This window comes from Chrysemys picta, chromosome 1 (assembly GCF_011386835.1).
Source record: "Chrysemys picta bellii isolate R12L10 chromosome 1, ASM1138683v2, whole genome shotgun sequence".
Taxonomy (NCBI): Eukaryota; Metazoa; Chordata; order Testudines; family Emydidae; genus Chrysemys; species Chrysemys picta.
In genome coordinates, this window is record NC_088791.1 from 222,076,443 (window position 1) to 222,099,110 (window position 22,668).

The 22,668-nt window shown below is 40.8% G+C and overlaps 1 protein-coding gene across 5 annotated transcripts in view; it reads right to left on the bottom strand.

The window, feature by feature from the left end:
- FRMPD4 (FERM and PDZ domain containing 4) overlaps window positions 1–22,668 on the bottom strand; it is a 504,114-nt gene that overhangs the window by 428,443 nt on the left and 53,003 nt on the right. For 2 of the 5 annotated variants that reach the window (XM_005309176.5, XM_065580663.1), the window contains exon 1: window positions 17,356–17,957. The exons of 1 other annotated variant lie outside the window; for it this stretch is intronic. In XM_005309176.5, coding sequence (XP_005309233.2) covers window positions 17,356–17,396 — 41 coding nt within the window. In that variant the 5' untranslated portion in view covers window positions 17,397–17,957. Of the gene's footprint in view, window positions 1–17,355; window positions 17,958–22,668 lie in introns of those variants that run through there. 2 more of the 5 variants (XM_005309175.5, XM_005309178.5) reach the window with 1 other exon arrangement.

The window sequence follows — 22,668 nt, forward strand, 5'->3', positions numbered from 1 at the left end:
CAGACGAAAAATGGCAATAAAATCAAAATAATTTTCATATTTGGGTACGTTTGTTTATCAACAAAAAGATCTAATTGTTCATGGTTTATAAAATAATAATCTGTTTTATGGTTGTTTTTTGTAATTAAGAATGTCTTCTAGAGCCATAAGAACCTGGATTATTTATTTGTACTGATTTTAGCATCAAAGAATCAGAGAATCAGGAAAGAAAAACATAACTGTACAGTCGCTTACTTTCCAATTAGAATGTTGTGCTGCACTAGGGATCTATTTTCCCGAAAGCCGGATTTTCAAGCAGCGTAGCCTTTTTAACTCGTTTTGGTAAAAGAAATCAAATATTATGACAGCTATGTTCTTTGGAGCACTGTCAAATTTGGAATTAGAAATATTTTGTCTGGTTTTGTTTTAGGGAAACTGTTAACTGCCCAGTCTATTACAAAACAACTTTGGAGATTCTGGATTACAGTGATGGGCATTTGAAGAAGGTGGGGAAAGGGAGGGGACATAAAAATCTATGGCTTCCTCTAGACAACAGGTAAGAGTTTACAAAGCAAGAATTAAAAAAAAAAAAAATAGTTTCCTTGAATGGACCGAGTGATTTTTAGAATGTCCCCATCTGATATAAAATTTCTTACAGTTCCCAAATTAAAAGCAAGTCTGCATTACAGTAAGAAAAATCCTGCAGATATCTAACCAAAAGGTTTTCTGTTTCTTTGTTTTCAACAATTAGCAGACAAACACCTGTCAACCAACTGAGAGTGCCAGTTTCAGATTCTCAAAATTTTATAGCATTTGTTCACTTAAGAAAGATAATACAAAATCCATAGAGATTTTTTTTAATCTCAATTTAATTTTCAAATTAGTAACCAAAGTTTAGACAGATATATATATATATATATCTCCACACACATTAACAATCAAAGTGCATCAGTCTATAGACTTTTATAAACCTTTGATTACAGTTTATATTTTAAAAAAATAAAATACTGCACCATTCAGCATACAGAAAAATGTAATTAAAAAAGCCTTCCACCTACCTAGATAGATAGCAGTTGTTGGCTTACAAACTCCTTGCATTGATTAATATGATGAACTAATGAATAAAGTAATTAACCAAAAAAATGCAAATGTCTTCAAGAATTTTTATTCCAACCTCTTTGTCTCTCTCTAAAACATACAATATGGCCAATCACAACTAAACCATGATGGATGAAATAATCTTTGCCCAGAGGAAGTTTCTGCCCAACTCTGATCAGTGAGTGACTGACTGGCTTATGCCCTGAAGCATAAGGATTTCTGTATGGATTTATCTCTCTTACACATTTTATCCTATCCAATGTAACTGTGGATATTTCCATTATCAATATAAATATCTATTTCTTTTTTTACTTCTACTTTTTACTCTTATCTTAGTACCTTGTGGCAAAGTGTTCTACAAGTTATATATGTGTTGTGTAAGGCTATTTCCTTCTATCCGTATTAAATATGCTGCCTTTCAATTTCACTGAATGTCCATCATTCTTTATTATTAGAAAGTGTAAATAAAAGAGTTCCCCATTTACCGCGGTTATTCATGTATTATGTCCTCTCTTATTCATCTCCTCTCTAAACTGAACAGTCCTAATCTTTTCAATCCCATATCATATAGAAGTCTTTCCATGCCTCTAATTTTTGGCACTTGTCACCCTTCTATTTCTTCTAAATCTTTTTTGCAATATGGTGACCAGACTGAATACAACATTCCAGGTGAGGGTATAAAAGCAATTTACATAATGGCATTGTAATATTTTCAGGATTACTTTCTATCCCATTCCTAACACATCAGAATATTTTGTTTGCTTTTTTGGTCACCACTCTACATTGACAGGAAGCTTTCATTGAGCTTTCCACAGTGATGTCCAAATGGTTATAGTTAATTTAGAACCTAGCAGTGTGTAGGAGTCCTTCAAATTATTCCTTCCAAATAACTGACAGGGAGACTTCAAAACAAAACACTCCAGACAATGTGATTCTAGAGCTTTGCTGGCATTTTAATCTGGAAAGAAAGAAAGAAAGAAAGAAAGAAAGAAAGAAAGAAAGAAAGAAAGAAAGAAAGAAAGAAAGAAAGAAAGAAAGAAAGAAAGAAAGAAGGGCCACTAAATGTTTATGCGGTTCCCACCCGGTGGAGCAGATTCCTGGATAAATTCAGAAATAAGCTGGGCAAGCTGCAGATGATCAGTTCTTCTGTCACCATCAAGTGTCACTGCAATCAATCAGCATTACTACAGGGACACAAGGGACAGTGAAGTCATCTGTCTAAATACCAGAGGTATAAAGAAAATGGTACATATTTTCAAGATGTTTCAGGGTGTGAATGTTGTCTCTTTGTAAAAAAAAAAAAAAAAAAAAAAAACCTGAAATAAGATCTGATAATTATCTGGAATAACAAATAAGGGCAAACAAGAAATTTATAAATTTAGGGCCAAGATTTCCAAAACTGACTAGGGATTTGGTGGTCAACGTCAGCCACCTTAAAAGCGCCTGATTTTCAGACAACACATGCTCAGCCCTTTCTGAAAAAAAAAATAGAATTAAATAAAAATCCAGCCCCTTTATGATGATGTCTCAAGTGGGGCACCCAAAATTACTCTCTGCTTTTGAAAATCATGTCCTGGGTATTTAGCAGTGAAATTCTTGTCCAGTAAAATTATTAATTGCGAAATCAAATCCACAAACCAAATCAGTTACTGACAGTTACACACGAGTTTTCCATTCAGTTGATCGTTACCATGATCACTGTTTGAACATTTGTGTCATATTTTATAGCATTTGCTACCACACATGAGACATAAGTCACTGCGTACCAAAACATAAGGAATCCCACCATGGAGAGTGATTTATTAGGTTTATTCACATAATGAAAAAGCCTTAACTTTTGACACAGTAGGCATGAGTTATGATGACCTTACCCAAGAGTGAAAGAAACACAATCACCCTTCACAGATGACATATTCCATTTATTCAACAGAGATTAATTTAGGTTTATTTTAAAGGGCTATACATTTTATATACAGCAGAACTTTGTTTACCTGGCCTAATTGGGACCAGGGCCAGCTCAGATAATCAAAACTCTGGATAAACCAGAGAATGGGAAAATGCGATGCTGCAACACCAGCTAGCAGCCACAGGACAGATCACCCGCTTCTGGCCCTGGATTCCTGGTTGTTCGGTAAATGCGGAGAGGCAGTTAAGTGAGGGTCTGATAAATGGGGTTCTATTGTTCATATAGTTTGTCTTTTTTAATGCAGCATATTCGGTAAATGGATCAAATCAACTGTCAAACTAAGCTTGAAAACAGATCATGTTATCTACATATGTAATGCAAATTTTACATTCCCAGGAGAGAAGTCTGAGAGAGAAGACTGGCAACCATGGAGCTGTCGCATCAGAAGCATTCCACCAAAACTTGAAAGCAGATGCAAAATCATGGGGCATGGCTCTTCTGTTGAACAACCCTGAGAGCAGATGTTAGACCCTTGCATAAAATTGCTGACTGCTGTCTACTGAAGATTTGTACCAAATGCATCACATTAAATCCATTCTGGATATGGGGAGGTGGTAGGAGCCCTGTAGGCCAAAGAAGCTACACTTCTACAGGCAGAACCGCAGCAACAGTCAACTTAGGGAGAAAGCTTTGGCTGGGATTTCAGTTACACTATTAAGAACATGAGAACGGCCATACTGGGTCAGACCAAAGGTCCATCCAGCCCAGTAGCCTGTCTTCCGATAGTGGCCAATGCCAGGTAATTCAGAGGTATTATTTACCTTATTAATTAAGAAACCCCAAGAAGGAGGTGATTTTGCCTATATGAAATGTGAGCAAAGTTTGGTTGGAGGAGGGTGAGACCACCACCTGAACTTAAGACCATTTCACACAAATTTTGGCATCTGTTAGTTCACCAAAATAAATTAATAAATGAGAAGATGAGGGGAAGAGTTAGAAATAAATCTGTGCAGACTTTTGGCTCCAGCAGCAGCTACTTTAATTCTATTTGTCATTATGTACCAAACTTTTTCAAAGATCACATGGAAATTCAATAGTGAAGTTACCTTCATTCAAGGATACCAAAGAACTGCGTAAACATTAATTAAACCTTATCACAATCCTGCTACTGAGCAAGCAGTGAATCTGGGCTCTTAGAAAGAAAGTGAGACATGAGACTGACATAAAAACTACTATACATGGAGAAAAGGCCAAAATGTCTCCCTTTCTTCATAAACAGGCAAAACAAAACTAACATTGAGTTATTTGCTGTGATTCCAATTATCTAACAACTTCCATGTGACATGTGTCTTAATGGGGCTTATTTGGTGCTCTAAAGGGGTCACTGTTTTCTAGGATGCAAGGGAAGAGCATTGCCAGTGGATGTGGCTTCGAAGGCTGGATAAACCTGACAAACTTATATCATAGCCAAGATTGCCAAGCAATCTTGACTCACAAGCTGTCCCAATTACGTAACATTATTGAAATGGGGGATTTGACAGAATAAATCTTCCCAAGTGAAAAACAAATGAAGGGCAAATAAAATGGAGCAGAATGGAAGCCACAAAGTGTATTAGAAAATCAGAAGGCAATGAAGAGAAAGAAATAGTGTATATTTGGGGGTGGGTGAGCTTAAATAGCTGAAATAAGAACACTGGGGAGAAGACTGTTCAGTAATAACTAATATCATTTGGTAAACACAAGCTGTTTTTGGTTGATACAATATATATAATAGGATCAACTCCAGAATCAGTAAAGGCAGGTACTGTGTCTTTAATTAGACTGCTAATGGTTATGTCAGTGAATGAGTCATTTTAAAAACTGAATTGACTAACACTGTTTTATTTAGTCTTGTGTAAGAAACATTTCAACACCCCACAAACAGATTAGTTCATTTTCTGGGAACTATAATATAATCTGAAAACAAGAGATCAACTCAATGTCATTAATGCCTGGTGAGTTTAAAACAAATGAAAAAGGAAATATTTCCCACCATGTACACATATGCTATGTAATTCACCAGTACAGGAGGTCATGAGGTGGAGATGAATTGTTAAAAGAGCTGAATAGCTTACCATTAATGACACGTAGCTATTCATGCTAAGTAAGTGTGGTAATGTCCCTTGCTTCAAAGCATAAGCATATAATCTACCAGGGTATGGAAGGAACTTTTTTCTTCTTTCCCTTTTCACATACTAAACTATTAAATCTATGCAGAGGCGGGATAACCAGATTTGATGAATGAGTGAATCGTACACTATGGCAAATCCTGTACTCCTTAGTTAAACATCCGCAACTCTCACTTTATATTGCCATACTTGCCAAATCTCCATACCACCACCTCCACTGCACTGTAGCAAAGCCTTGGTATCAAAATGCTATATATTTATGTCTACAAGAGACCAGAAAGTTACCAAATAGAGATGTGATGTGTTTAATAACCACATGTGATAGTTGGAAATTAATATTCTACTTTCAACAGATACCAAGACTCTGACCTTGTAAATCTTTTTGTATCAAGCTCTTAGCAAGGAGCAAAAAAGGCACTTGTTCCTACTGATTTCTGTTCTATGATTACTGCATACAAACTTGTCTTCTCTATGAAACTTATACTGCAAATTTGACAACTGGATAAGCATCTAGACATTTGGCGTATTTTTCACTACCTTCTTAATCGTATCTCCTGACAAGTCATTCTTCACAAATATTTGTATAGCTAAATGAAAATAAAGCAGAAAGAGAAATTCATTTTACTGAACAATTCAGGGAAGAGCTCTTTTTAAAACCTTTTCCATAGAGCAGTTGTTTGGGATTTTTTTTACAGTATTTATATTTATCAAAACTAGTTGATAAATTTATCAACCTTTTTACTGCCTATCATTTGACACTTTGGAATATTTACCATTTGATATAGGAAACAGGTTAGAATAGAAAAACTGTCTGCCTAAACATTCCTTCGGGTTTACAAAATGTATATGCTTCTTGTTTAAGTGATAAAAAAAACACTGTTAAAAGAAGATTAAAAGTATTTTAAGTTAATTAATGCAGCCACAAAACATCCATTTTCAGCTTGGAAACTGACAACATAAGAAAACAAGCCATTAATAGTCTCTGATTATTCTCTATGTTTTCAGAAACATATAATCATGACACGTATAACTGTAGTAATATCCATAAAATATCCTTTTTCTAGTTCAGACACAATTTTCTCATTAGAACGCCTCCAGAACTTAGAGGACATAACTAAGATAGCCTATATAACCAGAAACTTATTGTTATGAGGGAATGCATGTTCTTTAAGTTAGTTACAGGTCAGAGCATTTGGTTCATATTATAAAGCTGAAAATTATGAGATTTTAAGCTCTGACTTTTTTGCCAATTGGAAACTTCATACTGTACAAGCAATGCAAAATAATCCTTTGAAAGCTCGCTCGCTCTCTCTCTTTCTGTGTGCTTCTAGCCTCAATGAGGTAAAATGCAAAAACAAAGGATCCTTAACAAAACTGTTTATACTAAACAGAAAACTAATTTTCTCAGGAGGACACAGAACAGGAGTCGGGGGATAACATTTGATGCCCCATCATGGGTGAGTTTAGTGAAACAGGTATTTATCACCACAGGATACTGTGAAAAAGGAAAGGATGTAGAGGTGATCTAAAGACAAAGACTTAGAACAAAGAACAAGCTAATCTTTACATAAAGATCGGCTATTCTTGACTGATTGCTTCAAATTCACTCAATGCAAATAAGATTTTGTTAACCAGCACATTCCCTAACTTGCTTTTCCCTACTTCTTTTCCATGGACCCCACAGGGCCAACACACTGAATAGTACAGTACAAGGAAGGGAGAGAATACTTTTTATGATGTAGTCACTCTGTCTCTCTTTAAGGTATGTCTACACAAGGAAGAAGGTGTGTTTTTTTTTTAAACATGACAGATAACATGTGATACCCAACACACTGTAAAAATCACATGTATGCAGCAGAGATGATTGGAAAATTGTATTTTTTCTCCCCAGGGAAAATATGTGATTTTTTTTTTTTATCAAAAAATGAAAACCAAAGATTTTTGAGCCAAAAACACTTTGCTTTTTCCAACCAAAAATGTTGATAATCTTAGGAAAGCAGATACTCCCCATGAAAAATTTTGTTTAAATCAACAACCCAAATTTCTGTTGAAAAATAGTTTTGAGGGAAAATCTTTGACCAGCTCTACTGGAAAAGGTAAGTTACAGTTGTATCTTGATTTAACTGGTTGAGGTGCAACCCAACTAAATCGAGGTAAAGCTACAACTTGTCCTATCTGCATTAGAATTATACAGTTTTATATATCACATTAAAAAAGCACATATTTTCCCTGGCACAGAAAAGGCCTTTTCGGGTCCTAGGTCATTAATAGGATCACAGAGCACGAATATTTAAGCTGAATATGAATATATATTTCACTCAGAATCAGGAAGAACTAGATGATCTAATGACTCTTTTTCCATCTGTAGTTTAGATGATTCTATATTTTAACCTTCCCTCCACCCCCATCTTCATCTATAGAATCTTTCCGCAAGATTCTAATGCCATAGAACAAGAGGTAATATAGGTGTGCAGAGGTCTTCTGAAGATGCATAGCCATTACCTGGCTTGTCAAAAGAGGTTCCTTACTGGGTAAGGAATTAATCTACTCCTAATTCTTGCACATTCATTGAAAGGTCATTTCCTACAATAGATTACTGAAAGCTACATAAAAAGTTTGTAAAACAGCCTTATTCATTTTTTGCATATGGTCAGCAGAACTGTTACACCTATATCCATTCCTAAAATGGATACTCACGTATACAACTAGGAAGTCTCAGTAGGATACAGTAGTGTACATTTTGGAAATTCTTCATGATATGTAATACGCAGTCTGCAATTCCATTGCTGCTCAACACAAATCCATGAGGAAAAGGAAAGCATTGTATGCAAATTAGTTACTATTAGCCCTGAACACTTGAACTATACATAAGTGGCTTATGTTATAGCAGATGATTTGGAGAAAAACAAACTTTAGACGGTTCTACTTTGAGCAAGTTGAAGTCAATTAAGTTACTCAGGAATTGGAGTAAATGAAAGTAGTGTCTCATTTGGTCTGAATTGGGCCCAGTGACTTTATTAGATATGGACCATTTTCAGATATGGAACATACTGTAACAAAAGGAAATAAAGAGATGTAAGATGTATAACGTGCATAATTTGACCTCCACCATTGGGGCAGCTATTAGCAGTTCTGTCAGAGTTTACTGCCATAGAATAATGGGCATTTTGGACTTGGCAATACTGGTCTTTTTAGTAAGCAGATTACTATAAAACACAAATTGAAGATTTAAAAAAAACAAGCAAAAACCAAAGCTAATGAAATCAGGAAATCCATAAGCAAAACATGAAAGGTTTTATAGACCATCTACTTTATCTAGGCTGCATAATACAGAAAATGTTATGTAACCGGTTTCCTCTTATTATATATAAGATTAGCAGATCCTCTGGATAACAAAGACCTGTATCATTCAAAAATTTCAAGAAATATGTATTATAAAGATAAGTGATTAATATGCCTATACTGAACTGGAAGGGAATACACCATTCTCAATATCACTATTCCAATCACGATATGGTCCATTATAAAGGAATATGTGAAAACTGTCATCATATATTCAAAACACTTCCTTGAGACTCATTCATGGAAAGTTTCACAACATTTTATGCAGGACTGTAAAAAGAATAATTTCTTGAAGAGACATAAAAAAATCAAAAAAGGATGGATTCCCCAGCAACACCATGTGATTTTGACATACAATCATACACTCTGTCGTTACTCTCTCACTTTTGCCTTCCTTCTCATTCTATGCAAGTCTCCTCTTGCCTCATTATTCTAATCCAGTGCCTCTTGTTCTTCTAAGACCACTGTGCCTTATATCCCAAAACCCCTTGTAGTTAGTAAAATCTAACACTAACAGTTGTTGAGCCCCTTTAATACCTTTGCTATTAAAATGAAAATTGAATAGCTTGCACTCTGATAATCACTGAAAATATTTTTATGATAAAATAATTCCTTACCTGAAATACTTGCTTCTTTTCCCCAAAACCATTTGTAACTCTGTTGTGGCAACCCCTAAATTGTCCTGTAGCAATTCCCTTTACAGTCAATAGAATGATTATCATCGCCTGCTCTTCTGGAAAGAAGCCTCACAAATCCCTTTGCTTAGCAGGAAAAGCTCCTCCTGTTTTTACTTCATCCCACTCCTCCTTTAAATCATTAGTTAATGAAGAACAATTTCATACAGTCTGGACTCTTATCATGTCTGCCCTACCAAGTTGTGTTATATATGTGTTCATTACATCTCTTTACAATATCTTTATTTTAGCAACTTTTTCCTGCAATACTTCTGATCTAGGTTATTAAGAGCTCCCCAAAGTGGTTTTCTTGCATGTTTCTCAAACTTGGGACGCTGCTTGTGTAGGGAAAGCCCATGGCGGGCCGGACCGTTTTGTTTACCTGCCGCGTCCGCAGGTCCAGCCAATCGTGGCTCCTGCTGGCCGCAGTTTGCCACTCCAGGCCAATGGGGGCTGCAGAAAGCCGCGGCCAGCACATCCCTAGTCCCGCACCACTTCCCGTAGCCCCATTGGCCTGGAGCAGTGAACCGCGGCCAGTGGGAGCCGCGATCGGCCGGACCTGCAGATGAGGTAAACAAACCGGCCCAGCCCGCCATGAGCTTTCCTACACAAGCAGCGTCCCAAGTTTGGGAAACACTGATCTATGTAATAATCAACCTATAAAAAAGAGTTCCATATAGACTTTCCACATAAAGAAAGGGTTTCAGAGACTCCTACTGCAATTATAGGCTCCAATTCAGAAAACCACTTCCATACATGCTTATTCGCATCCCTCTTCAGTAGAGCTTAAGTCCTATTGAAGTCAAGAGGATTTAGGCACATGCTTAAAGTTAAACATGTGCTTAAGTCCGCTTCCTGAAAAAAGGTGCTTTCCTAAATCAGGTTTCCTCAAGAAATGGTGTGTCTGTCCTGTTCTTTGGGGACAAGTGTCTACACCACAAAAGCCATATCACAGTTCATGCCACTGTACATTTAAAAAAAAAAGTAAGAAAGAAAACTGAGGCCAAGGCTTGCATGGGAATGGAAACTGAGCTCTCTTCTCATCCTCCCAGAACAGCACATTAGCCGGATGCCAGATGGAAATTTACTTTGCTCCTGCATACGCTCTACTTAGTCTGAAGACAGAATATTTCAGTTTTCAGGGTAGGGTTGCTACCTGTCTTGCCTTTATTCACTGACCATTCTACAAGTTCATGACAGCCTAGAACAAGGATTCAATAATTACCAGCCTTTGCCAGACCAGAGATTTATTATTACATACAATGGTAATAACAATGTCGTCACTACAGACATATGTCTTTATAATATATGACACGTGATAAAATATAACACCACTATATAGCAAATAATAAAACATAAGGTAAAATGCATTAAGTCAAATCTTTCATTGAACAAAGTGCCACGTCCTCTCAAAGAAGAAAGGAAAGATGAATTAATAGTCTTTGAATTATCATCCAGAGTAATAAAATATTTTCCAGATTTAAATTACCTCCCTTGAGCATAAGGATAATCATATGCTTTATTACTGACACATTTTTCGGTAAACAGTAGAAACAACTCACATGCTATGAGATATAGTCATTGAAAAGAGTACTTACAATAAAAATAGTATGCAGATGCTATAGCCTACATTTTACTGACAGATAAAAATCTTCTTTATCTTTTAATGAAGGTTGCTAGTTAACACTGAAACTGAAAAATAAACATGCTAAGGAAAGTCACAGTTAAAAAAACCTAAACATTTAAATGTACTGAAATGGTTTACAGAGAAGATACATAAATATTCAGATATCTTCACCAACCGCTTAAAGAAATACACACACAATAAAATATCCCACTGCGGATTCCAAGAACAACCTTAACTCTGCCAACTATACACCTGCTCACCCTCAAACTACAGTAACATGGCTTTGGGTCTGAAGGTGTATGCCTGTAGCCCAGTGCACCTGTTATGGCCCTTGGCTCCTTTAAAAGTAGGAGCCATAATTGCAGGTCACATGCTTGCTCATAGGCCCATGTCCTACAAGAAACAGAATACAGGGCTTCCTGCCTCTTAGGCAGGGGAAGGCCATGGGAGGGACTCTCCTCTTCAATCAGGCAGAAAGCCCAAGAAGGACACCTACAGGGAGCAGAAGCCAGCTGTGGAGGGCTGTAAGAACCATGAAGCCCCAGAGACAAGGATTAAGACAAGACAGGGGCAGTGTTTTGGGTTACTTTGTTTTGAATCATTATTAATAAATGAAATCCCTGAAAAGAGAACTGGAGCTGTGCTATTGCTTGGAGTGAAATTTCACCTTCCTCCGCTGTTGGATCAGCCCACCAGGTTCCAAGTCTGAAAACCCTTGCAGAACCTAAATTACATATATGGCTTGGAAAATTAACAAATATCTAACTAGGCAGAGGTATATATGAAAGTCAAGAGATGCTCTACCAGTGATGTCCATGAATCGCAGTAAGAAACGCAGCCCCAGGCACACCACAGCACCTGGGAAGAAAGGCTGAGTGCTGGAGTTTATGCCAGGGTGCCATCCTGCATGCAGCAGGCCTTTATTTTTAAAAATCTGACTCCTGGACGTCCACTTGGGACTTGGCTAGTGTCAGCCAATTTTCCTGGTTTCAGATATTGTAGTGATTGCTGGTAGTATAAAACCTTAAGACAGATATCTCTAAATCTGAAGTTTTCCTTTGTAGCACTAAAGCTGTTGAAAGATCAGAAACTTGGTTTCTTTCTCCCCTATCCAGAACTTTGTGGTTTCTGCCAGCGGTAGGGTCTCTATGAATACATCTACACTGCAATAAAAAGACCACTGTCTTAGAACCTGGGTCAATTGACTCAGACTTGTGGATCTCAGGCTGCAGGGCTAAAAATTGCAGCGTAGACATTCAGGCTCACGCTGGAGCCTAGGCTCTGAGACCCACCCCCATCACGGGGTTTCAGACTTCATGCTCCAGCCTGAGCCCAAACAGCTACACTGACATTCTTAGCCCCACAGCCCAAGTCCCCTGAGCCCAAGTGAGTTGACCTGGGCCAGCCTCAGCCATACCATAACTCTATTATTGCAGTGTAGACGTACCCTATTTCTCTGCTTCTCCCACAACTCCTAGCTGCTGTGAGATGGAATAAGTCTCCACTACCTTACTGTTTTCCTACAACCTCCATTTTGTGGATCTTCCTTCCCTGTGATTAACTCCAAAGCCTGCCATTGCTCAGTTATCCCAACAAGCAACAGCGGCATGAAACTGACTTGACTCTTGTCTCAAACAATCTTGCCCACAGGATAATGAACAGCAACAATGTAAGTGACTGGTCTCTAATTACTTTCATTATGTTGCTGCTTGGCAAAGCTATGAACAGCAGCAGAGGCACTAGAGCTATTTGTCAGCAGATTCTGGAGGACAACACTGCACTGAATCACATTCACACAATATTTGGAAGGGTAGCTTTGCAAATATGAAAGCTCATATTTGTGGGGAATAGGTTAGATCCCCACACTCATCAGTAAAAGCTTCCTATTCATCAGCGAGTAGATTTTCAAATCCTGATAATATAGATCTTGAATGGGAGCTAAACACCCTCCAAACCACCACTTACCACTCTTACAGTTCACTGCCTATTATTATTATTAGAGACACAAATATTTTGCCTCTCACCTTCCATATACAGATCACCACCTTAACCCTCCTCCACCCAAAACTTCCCACTTCACATCATGCTCTCCTTCACTATTACTACTATAAGGCTCAAAACTCTCTACACACCATCCGCCCTCTAAACACATATTGTCAATCTCATTATCTTTCCTTCTTATCCTCCCAGTACAGGCCAAAGATCCTATACTCCAGATGGACAATGTATCCACATTTACCCAGGCCTTTGCACATGCATACAGTGTAGACCACACAATACCCCACCTAGACTAGTCCATTATTTAAGGCTTCTCTATACTTAGAAATAACTCTCTGAGTGGAATAGCTATTTTGGTAAGTTTCCAAGTCTAGTCAAACCCTTATTTACCAAGGAAGAGAGAGAGAAGTCAATATATCTGAAGAATATTATGATTTTCAGTTGAGGTCAATCATTACACATTTTTCAAAATTAACGAACAGAACATTTGTTGTGAAGCATCTAGGGTTGCCCGCTTTCATCCTTCTTCACCAGGTTATTCCACCCACCAACGCTAGTATCTATAGATGTTTGATGTAACAGTTGGTTCTGCTATGAGAGGGTAGTCTTTAAAGGGCTTTATGCAGAAAGGTAATTAAAGGGGATGACACATGGACAGTACCCTGGAAGTAAAAATTACATAGAAAGTTTGAAGGACATGATAACTAATTGTGTGTATAATTTCACATCAACTGGTTGTCTACTTCTACAGAAAAGACAGAGTTTATGTCCCATTTTATGCCTATTGCAACTATGAAGTCCTACCGAGCACCTCCATAATACACAAAAGGGGCCAACACAAACCTTAAATACTCACCTTGACTATTACAATTATAAATTCCAATAGTCAATGGGATTATTCACATGGGTAAAGTTACTTACTTACAAGTAGACAGAGCCTGTGCATTGGTTTTCAAGGAGATTTATCTAGATGGAAAGTTTGAATGAGTGATAACTAAGCTATTTTTTTAACCTACAGGAACTCAAAGAAACATTATGTAATGGCCAAGATCCTGACAACTCTTGTTCCAAGTGAGCTGTCCTGCAGGATTAGACTCTAAATCAAGAACAGTCTGACCCGTTTCTCCTGCCCCCCAGACTTTTCAGAAAAACTCTCCTTTGCCTTTAGGAGAAAACAGGCAGTTTTCAGGTCCAAACAGATACAGAAGGAGCTAAAAATAAGGCTTACAGTGGAAACTGGTTGCTCCATAAGACTCTCTTCTACAAAGAGAAATGGGAAGATATATCTAACAGTTACCAAGGAAACAGCAAAGTTAAGTCCTGTGTACGCTATTAAGTGGTTTAATAACCAGAAAATAAGAGCGAAAAAGTAACTCCACATAAAACTGATTTATTGCAAAGCACAGCATTAACTCAGTCCAATATCTGAACTTCATAGTCCTTATATCAAATGAAGCTGGATTTGAGCTTTGAAACCTGTCATTCAGTTGCAGAAAGAACTTTGGTTTGCCTGAAGAGAAAGCGTAATATGCTGGAGAGCTTTGTCCGGGTAATGGCAATAGGTATGCTGTTAGTCAACTACAGGTCAGAGTTAGGGAAGAAAGAGTTATTTGAAGTTAAACTGACTCTTAAAATGTAGAAGAATCATTCCTAGTTTATTGATTTAATGATACTGTCTTCTGTGCAACATCCTTAACAGAGCCACTCTAGCTAGAGCAGACTAGGCAGTTGCCTAGGGCGGCAGATTTCTGCGAGTGTAAAGTTACCCAGGTTCCCTCCATTGGTGGTGGCAGGAGATGACCTGGGGAGGGGGTGATTACCAGCCAGGGCTCTGAGGAGCACGAAGTGGCCACCAGCCAGGCTGCCAAGGAAGCGCTCCCGCCTCATCCTCAGCTGCTCCCCATCCCCATTGGGGGTAAGAGCTCAGACACAGCTCATGGCTGCTGCTGGCGAATGCTGTCAGGGCATTGGCCACAAGTGCCGCAACCCGCCTGGCTCCATGTCTGCACCCAGCTTGCACCTGCTGCTCCGCGTCTGGTCCCCACAGGCCCTGCTGCCCAGGCAGCCGCTGGCTCCTGCCCCAGTTGGGGCCACTGCTTCACCACCACCAGGTCCAGGCTCTGACGGTGCTGTCATCCCGCAATTTATGAGCCCAACAGTGAGGAGCTCATCTGGAAAGGTGCCGTCAGGGGCAGACTAGGGAGTGTGTGGGTTGCTGGGGACCAGGTGGGCTGGGATGTGGACTGGGATAGGCTGGGGTGTGGGGGGCTGGGCTAGGGACTGGCAGTGCAGGGGCCAACGTGCAGGGCCAGGTTGCAGAGAACCCCACTCCTTCCAGTGGGAAGGAGTCCACTGTGCAAGTGGGATGAGCACCTCCAGCCTGGGTGGCTTCGTTTCGGGGGAGGAAGGGGTTATGCTGTCCCTTAACTAGAGCCTTTTGGGGTGGGAGCTGCCCCCTGCTGGTGCCCAGGTCCCACTGTGGTTGAGCTGAGTGGCTCGCTGTTCAGGGGTGCTAAACTGGGGTTCCCTCCTCTCTTGAGCCTTAGGCAGCTGGTGCCAACCCACTCACGAAGGGCCACTGGGAAGGGCAGCCCCATCTGGGGGTATCACTCTGAAGCCCCAAGCTGGGGTCTGCCCTGTGAGCCTCTGCCCGGAGTTGGGGGTTGCAGCAGCTGGGGAGATGCTGGGGACTCTGCCACAAATTTCTGAGCATGTTGGGGGTGCACACTGAAGTTTTGCCTAGGTTGGCAGATTGTCTTGAGCTACGTCTGATCCTTAACCACTGCCTGCTCTGTCCATTTGATTTGAACTCAAGTGTGACATTTACTGCAAGAAAGGGTTTGTTAACCCCGGATCCTGAACAAAGAAACTAAATAATTAAATATATCTTGAAACAAAAATCAGATGCCATATTACTCCTTAGGATCTTGTCTATACTAAATAAAATTTTCCCTAAAATGTTCCACAATTGTTACCACTGATGCAGTTCCCCCAGTGGTAGTAAGAGTGGGAGTGGTGGTGTAGACCAGGTTCAGGAGACTGTCGGTGTTTTAACCATCATGTCAGGTAAACTTGTTCTGAGCAAAGTTAGACAGCCATGTAGTTTGAATAGTAGCGGTTGTTCTATACTAGCACTCCCTTAAGTAGATTTTTGATCATGGTAGCAACAGTGGTAAATTTTAGGGCAAAAGGCTTGAGTAAACACAGATTATAACATCACACAACTTCAGTCCACCCAGTGCTTGCTATAAAAATCATTTTATAGAGTTTTATAGAACAATCATTTTGACAAGTACTGTACGTGTATGCCACAGAAATAACATATATGCTTCATTTCTACAACAAGCCTCCCCTCCTCCAATGGCATTCCACTTCAGAAATGGCAAAGGCCAGTGCTAACCACTAAACCATGAGAATTCAAAACACTCATAGCTACTCTGATGCAAAGCTAAATCCTTTAGGAAGATTATCTGCACCAAAATCAGGAAAATCCTGCAACTATAGCACTTTTATACTCCATCTTTGAGAAATAATTTGGTTTCTCATAACTCTTTTCTCAGTAATACATTATTTTTAACCATGGGGAAAATGTTTTCAGTGGGGGGGGGGGGCAATTCAAATTGTGCATGTGTCTCTGTAGCCTTGGGCCTAACGACTACCTAGAGACAGTTCCTTCCACACCTAGAGGCCAGCATTCTGTTGACAGTGAGAGAAAAATTCTTTGGAAGGAAAAATATTTAAATCAGACACCAGCTCAACAATGTGTGCACCTGACAAGAAAGGGCTAAAAAAAAGACCACATTCACTTACTCCCTGGGGTTTATGTGTGATGGTACAAGGCAGCAATTCCAATCAGATTATGATTTCACAGCGTCTCTTTAAAAATCACCTCTATTGTGTCTGAGATTTTGTAGAGCATGAAAGTGGTTCGCACTAAGCTGAGCACCATACTTCACAGCACAAAAGTCAATAAGTCTTAAATAGATTGCGTTTGGTTTGGGGAGGTTGTCAATCACGGTGTGTATTTTGAAAATGCTGCTCTGCTATCTGTCCAACCTATCCGAAGTTCCACGTCAACCCCCACAGGGGTAAGTAACTGTTGCCTACAGCTACTTCCCCGGCTAGAGGACCCTCACAGCTGTTTGTAACCTGAAAGGAAACTAAAGGCAGAGCGCCGGCTTCACATTTTCAAACAGTTTGAACCACTGATCGCCCATTAACAACAACCAACAACAATTTTTCATCACAGCCCAAGACTCAGAACCCCACCAGCTTTATCTTCGCAGCAGCCTTGGGACACTTTTTTTTTTTTTTACACGATCCCACAGCAGGTGCCAGGGGGAAAACGCCATAAGCCATCCCCAGCCAAACCCCAGGACCTCAGCCCCAGTGTCAGGTAAGCGGAATGCTGCAGCAGCTCTGGCAGCGGGGTTTGCTAAAGCCCCCTGGCATGGTCTTTCCGCCCCCCCACCCCCCCCGGGGGTCAGCAGCCAGGGGCCGGCACTGCAGCGGGGCGCGCACAAGGGGGGGCTGGCTGCTAATGGAAAGGGAGCAGCAACCTACCCCGAGAGCTTTGCAATCTTCACAAAGCTGAACACATCCATCCATGCAGGCAGCGAGCTGTGCCCTCCGCTTGCTCACTCCAGCGGCAGCAGCCCCATGGTGGGGAGGAGGTGGTGCCTGAGTCTCCAACAGCAGCAGCCCTTGCGGAGGAAGGCGCTGGCGGCAGAAGCTGCTACCCCCCTCCGGCCGGGAGCTGGGCGTGCAGCATCTCGGAGCAGCAGCAGCATTGAACTGCGGGCAGCCCCCGCCCGGGGAAACTCAGAGGCTGAATGGCTGGGGAGGAGACGCTTCAGCTCAGGCCCCCGCCGCTCTGTGCGCCCAAGCGGCGGGAGGCGGCAGCGCTCAGGAGCCCGCTGGTGTTTGCGGTACCCCCCAGAGCAAGGAGCTGGGGGAGGGGGAGCCTCTCTGCCAGTGTCTCCCCCGCCTGGGGGTGGGCGCAGCCGGAGAGGGCGGCAGCAGGAGAAGCAAGCGCCGCACGCTGGTTCCCTCCGCAGCCGGCGGCTGCCTGCTCCCCACCCCACCGCGAGCTGCCTGGAGCTGGCCCGTGCAACAGAGCCTCCCACAACGCAGCCCGGGGGAGACAGCGGGAGCCCGCGTGCGGTGCAGGCACCGGGGAGGGAGGAGAGATGATGGAGAACACACACCCCCAGGCTGGGGAGGGGGAGAGGCGCACTTGTGCTATACACTGTAAGAGAAAGGCCCCCTCTTGAAGGGGCCCATTCCATGAGGTGGGGCAGGAGGAAGAGGAGGAGCCCAGCTCAGAATCCACCTGGCAGGCAGGAGAGACGTGGGGGGGGGGGGGGATCCTAACCCCCTATACAAAACATCTGCCTCCCCAAAGGACTCCTGCTCACCAGTCACCCCTCTCCCACAGTACTGACCTTTCTCCCTTTGTGGTAGGGGAGGGACCTGGTGGCCTTCTTGGCCATCACATGAAGCACTAAGCATAGACCACATGCTGAACTTGGACTGTTGACCCAATCTGGTCTAGGAAATTGTAAGTATGGAGAGAGGTAAATAGTGGTGTTCCCCAGGAGTCTGTACTGGGACCAGTGCTGTTCAACATATTCATAAATGATATGGAAAAAGTGGTAAACAGTGAGGTGGCAAAATTTGCAGATGATACAAAATTACTAAAAGTAGTTAAGTCCCAAGAAGACTGCGAAGAGTTACAAATGGATCTCACAGAACTGGGTGACTGGGCAACAAAATGACAGATGAAATTCAATGTTGATAAATGCAAAGTAATGCACATTGGAAAACATAATCCCAACTATATATATAAAATGAGGAGGTCTAAATTAGCTGTTACCACTCACGAAAGAGATCTTTCAGAGTAGCAGCCGTGTTAGTCTGTATCCGCAAAAAGAAGAACAGGAGGACTTGTGGCACCTTAGAGACTAACAAATTTATTAGAGCATAAGCTTTCGTGGACTACAGCCCACTTCCGAAGAAGTGGCACCTTAGAGACTAACAAATTTATTAGAGCATAAGCTTTCGTGGACTACAGCCCACTTCCGAAGAAGTGGGCTGTAGTCCACGAAAGCTTATGTTCTAATAAATTTGTTAGTCTCTAAGGTGCCACAAGTACTCCTGTTCTTCTTTTTGAAAGAGATCTTGGAGTCATTGTGGATAGTTCTCTGAAAACAACCACTCAATGTTCAGTAGCAGTCAATAATGCTAGCAGAATGTTGGAAATCATTAAGAAAGGGATAGATAATAAGACAAAATATCATATTGCCTCTATATAAAGCCACGGTACGCCCACATCTTGAATACTACATGCAGATGTGGTCACCCCATCTCAAAAAAGATATATTGGAATTGGAAAAGTTACAGAAAAGGGCAAGAAAAATTATTAAGGGTATGTAACAGCTTCCATATGAGCAGAGATTAATAAGATTGGGACTTTGCAGCTTGGAAAAGAGACGACTAAGGAGGGATATGATTGAGGACTATAAAATCATAGAGAAGTGTGGAGAAAGTAAATAAGGAAGTGTTATTTACTTATTTTCATAACACAAAAACTAGAGGTCACCAAATGAAATTAATAGGCAGCAGGTTAAAAACAAATAAAAGGAAGTATTTCTTCACACAACGCACAGTCAACCTATGGAACTCTTTGCCAGAGGATGTTGTGAAGGTCAAGACTATAACAGGGTTAAAAAAAAAGAACTAGATAAATTCATGGAGGATAGATCCATCAATGACTATTAGCCTTTGTTTGCCAGAGACTGGGAGTGGGCAGCAGGGGATGGATAACTTGGTGATTGCCTGTTCTGTTCATTTCCTCTGGGGCACCTGGCATTGGCTGCTGTCAGAAGACAGGATACTGGGCTAGATGGACATTTGGTCTGACCCAGTATGTCCATTCTTATGTTCTTAAGTATGCTCAGGAGCATGGCCCTCCCATTCTCATGCTAGGAGGGAGAGGGAGTGCACATGGGCAGTAATCAGTTGCTCACACTGCTGTGATATGATTTTTGCATCAGACACACAAATGACAGTTTAAGAAAAGAGGTCACACTGGTTAAGATAAAACATTGCAAAGCAGTTTCATGGGGATTTAGTTTAAATTAAGAGCATTCCCTGTTAAAGCATTTGGGAAATGGGACAACTGATTCTTGTGTTATAGCATACCAGAAGCCCACATAGAAGAGACACAGCCTTGATCCCTAGTCCAGCAAGTGGCTTCCAACGAATGTAAGGGTCCAACCTCTCAGAGCCATTTGCAGGATCAAGGCCTTGGCTTCTAGTGAGGGAGCAGAACAGGAAACTGGGAAAATTCACCCACAAATGTACATAAAGGCATGCTTCCTGGAATTTCCCACCATGGGAATGTATTTTCTCCTCCTCTGTATTTTTCTCTGCTTCACAATTTCAATTGCTAAATAAACTGATATGCTCTTTACCCCACAGAGTCCGATTCTTTTTGGGCAGCTTTCCCTCAACCCCCACACTAACCAGGAATTTCACAAGTGACAACAGAGCACAATAGGTAGACTCTAAAAGCCAGAAAAAAAACAAGGCACCATTTTTTATATTAACTTTTACTGGTACTAGTACAAAAAAGAACAGGCAGTGCGAACACTGCGTGACTCAGGTTTCAAACTATTCTTTTAAAACAGAAACAAAGAATGATTGATTGTCTGTTTACATTGTGAGAACACTGAACAACTGGCACAAAATCACTTGCTGATCTACCATACGTGTGCGTGATAGCTGCACATTTTAAAATGTGTAATGAAGTATTTTATGCTAAGCATATCAAAACATTTATTGCTTTCCTACATGCTACTTACATTCATTTAGAATTATACCAAACTTTAAGTAATTGAAGAATCTGTGCCTGCCAGTCACACTACTCTATTGATTGGCAAATGTTACAAAGATAATGCAATTTCAGCTGGTTAGAAACCAGTTTTTAAAGGCATTATTTATATAACCTCAAAGCAGGCTAGGCAAACAGTAAGGAGCAAGGTATTACAAACAAAGGCCCAGATCTTGCAAGGCTTAAGTATGTGCTAAACTTTACACACTATGAGTCCCAAATAGTCCTAATGAAGCTGATGGAACTACTCACAGTATGTAAAGTTAAGCACATGCATACATTTTTTCAGGATCAGAGCCAAATTATCAAATGACTATTTTACAATTTGAAGCCTAACACAAAGGTGGCTTTACAGCATAGTGGTGAGGGCCAAAGAGAACCATGAACCAGGCAGACTCGGGGATGAAGAACCAGACACTGAAATGCCTGGTGTCTCATGATCTGCTTGTGAGGAACCAAGATGTAGATGCTACAGGGGAGATGGCAGATTAACAAGCTGGTCAGGAGGAGGATAATCATCTGATAAGGAGCCATCTACACCAGTTATGCAGCTTCTTATTGTTACAAGTATTGATGGAGACTGATTTTTCAGGCTTATGGCCAGGAAAGCTATTTCAATAGCCCTAATTGATATGCTATATGCTTTTATAGATTCAAAGGAGGGTGAAAGTGTTCACCCTGGCTCCTCCTTTCCCTTTTTTTGCAGCCCAAGTGGCAGCTGTCAAGTCCTTGCCTCACTCACCCCATTTGGTTTCCCCATGTGTCCCCATGGTTGTCTTCCCCAGACCTGCTACACAGACCACTATTATTGGTTAGGATGAAATTCCCAGATCAGCGTGCACTGTGAGTGGCTGAGTCGCACCACATGGCTGGACTAAAATGGCAGATAAGTGCGGGGTGAGAGGAAACGACAATGTAAAAAGTATCAAATTAAAACAATTGTATTGCAAGGAATTTCATATTAGGCACTCTGGCCAAAGAATTTTATTTACTTAACATTTTATCACTGGTCCACGTGCCAGCCACAGGCACCTAAGTAACATGCTGCTCTTGTGTAATTGCAATCACATTTCATTCCAGCTTTTTTTTTTAATTAATGCATGAAAAATAGTCCTAGACAGATTATGCTATAGCAAAGTGACACAAACCATAAGAGTCTGGGGAATAATTACACTACATAGCCTACCTATTGTCAGATACAGATACTCTTTTGAAAATCTCATAGAGATACCAATTAATCCAAAAACCTCTCCAAAAAAAGAATCCATGTCTTCCAATCACACTTTGTGGAAAATGTGTTCTCCCTTTTACTCATGCAGATTTACATGAATAGAAACTGGTACTCTGAAATCATCCATGCAAATAACTAGTGCAAACTTATCAGACTTTCCCCTCTCTTCCTCAAATATTGCCTTTCTCTTGCTGTCTCTGTCTGCAAAGAAATGTTTAAAGCTTGTCTTTGACTGCAATGAATAACATTTGTTAGTCCAGTTACACTAACCACACACAGCTTTCTTTCTCTCCCTCACCATTTCACTAGTGCTATTCTGGCAATAATCTGATCTTTCTACCCAATTGCATTATTGTGGGTGGATCCTAATTAAATATCCTTGCTATCTCTGGTCCAAGGTGAAAGTGCGTTGGAAGAAATTACTGGAATTTGAAAATGAATTCAAAATGTTATCTCATTCCTTAGTATTCTGAATGGATGGATGGGATATTGCTACGGTTATTAACCATCATCTTTTTCTTTTCTAATGTAGTGACCACTGCAGCAGTACAAGTGTCCCAGACCAGGTGGGGAGACAAACGTGGAACAACTGACATAGCTGAGGTCAAGCAAAATCATGGAATCCCTATTCTAGACATACGCAGAGCCATGAACAAGGAATCAGACCATGTGTTCTTGTCTGAAATGCACAAAATGAGGGCCATGTTTTAGCTCTGTGTTACTAGGGAGTGGGTCAAGGGGGTTGAAAAGG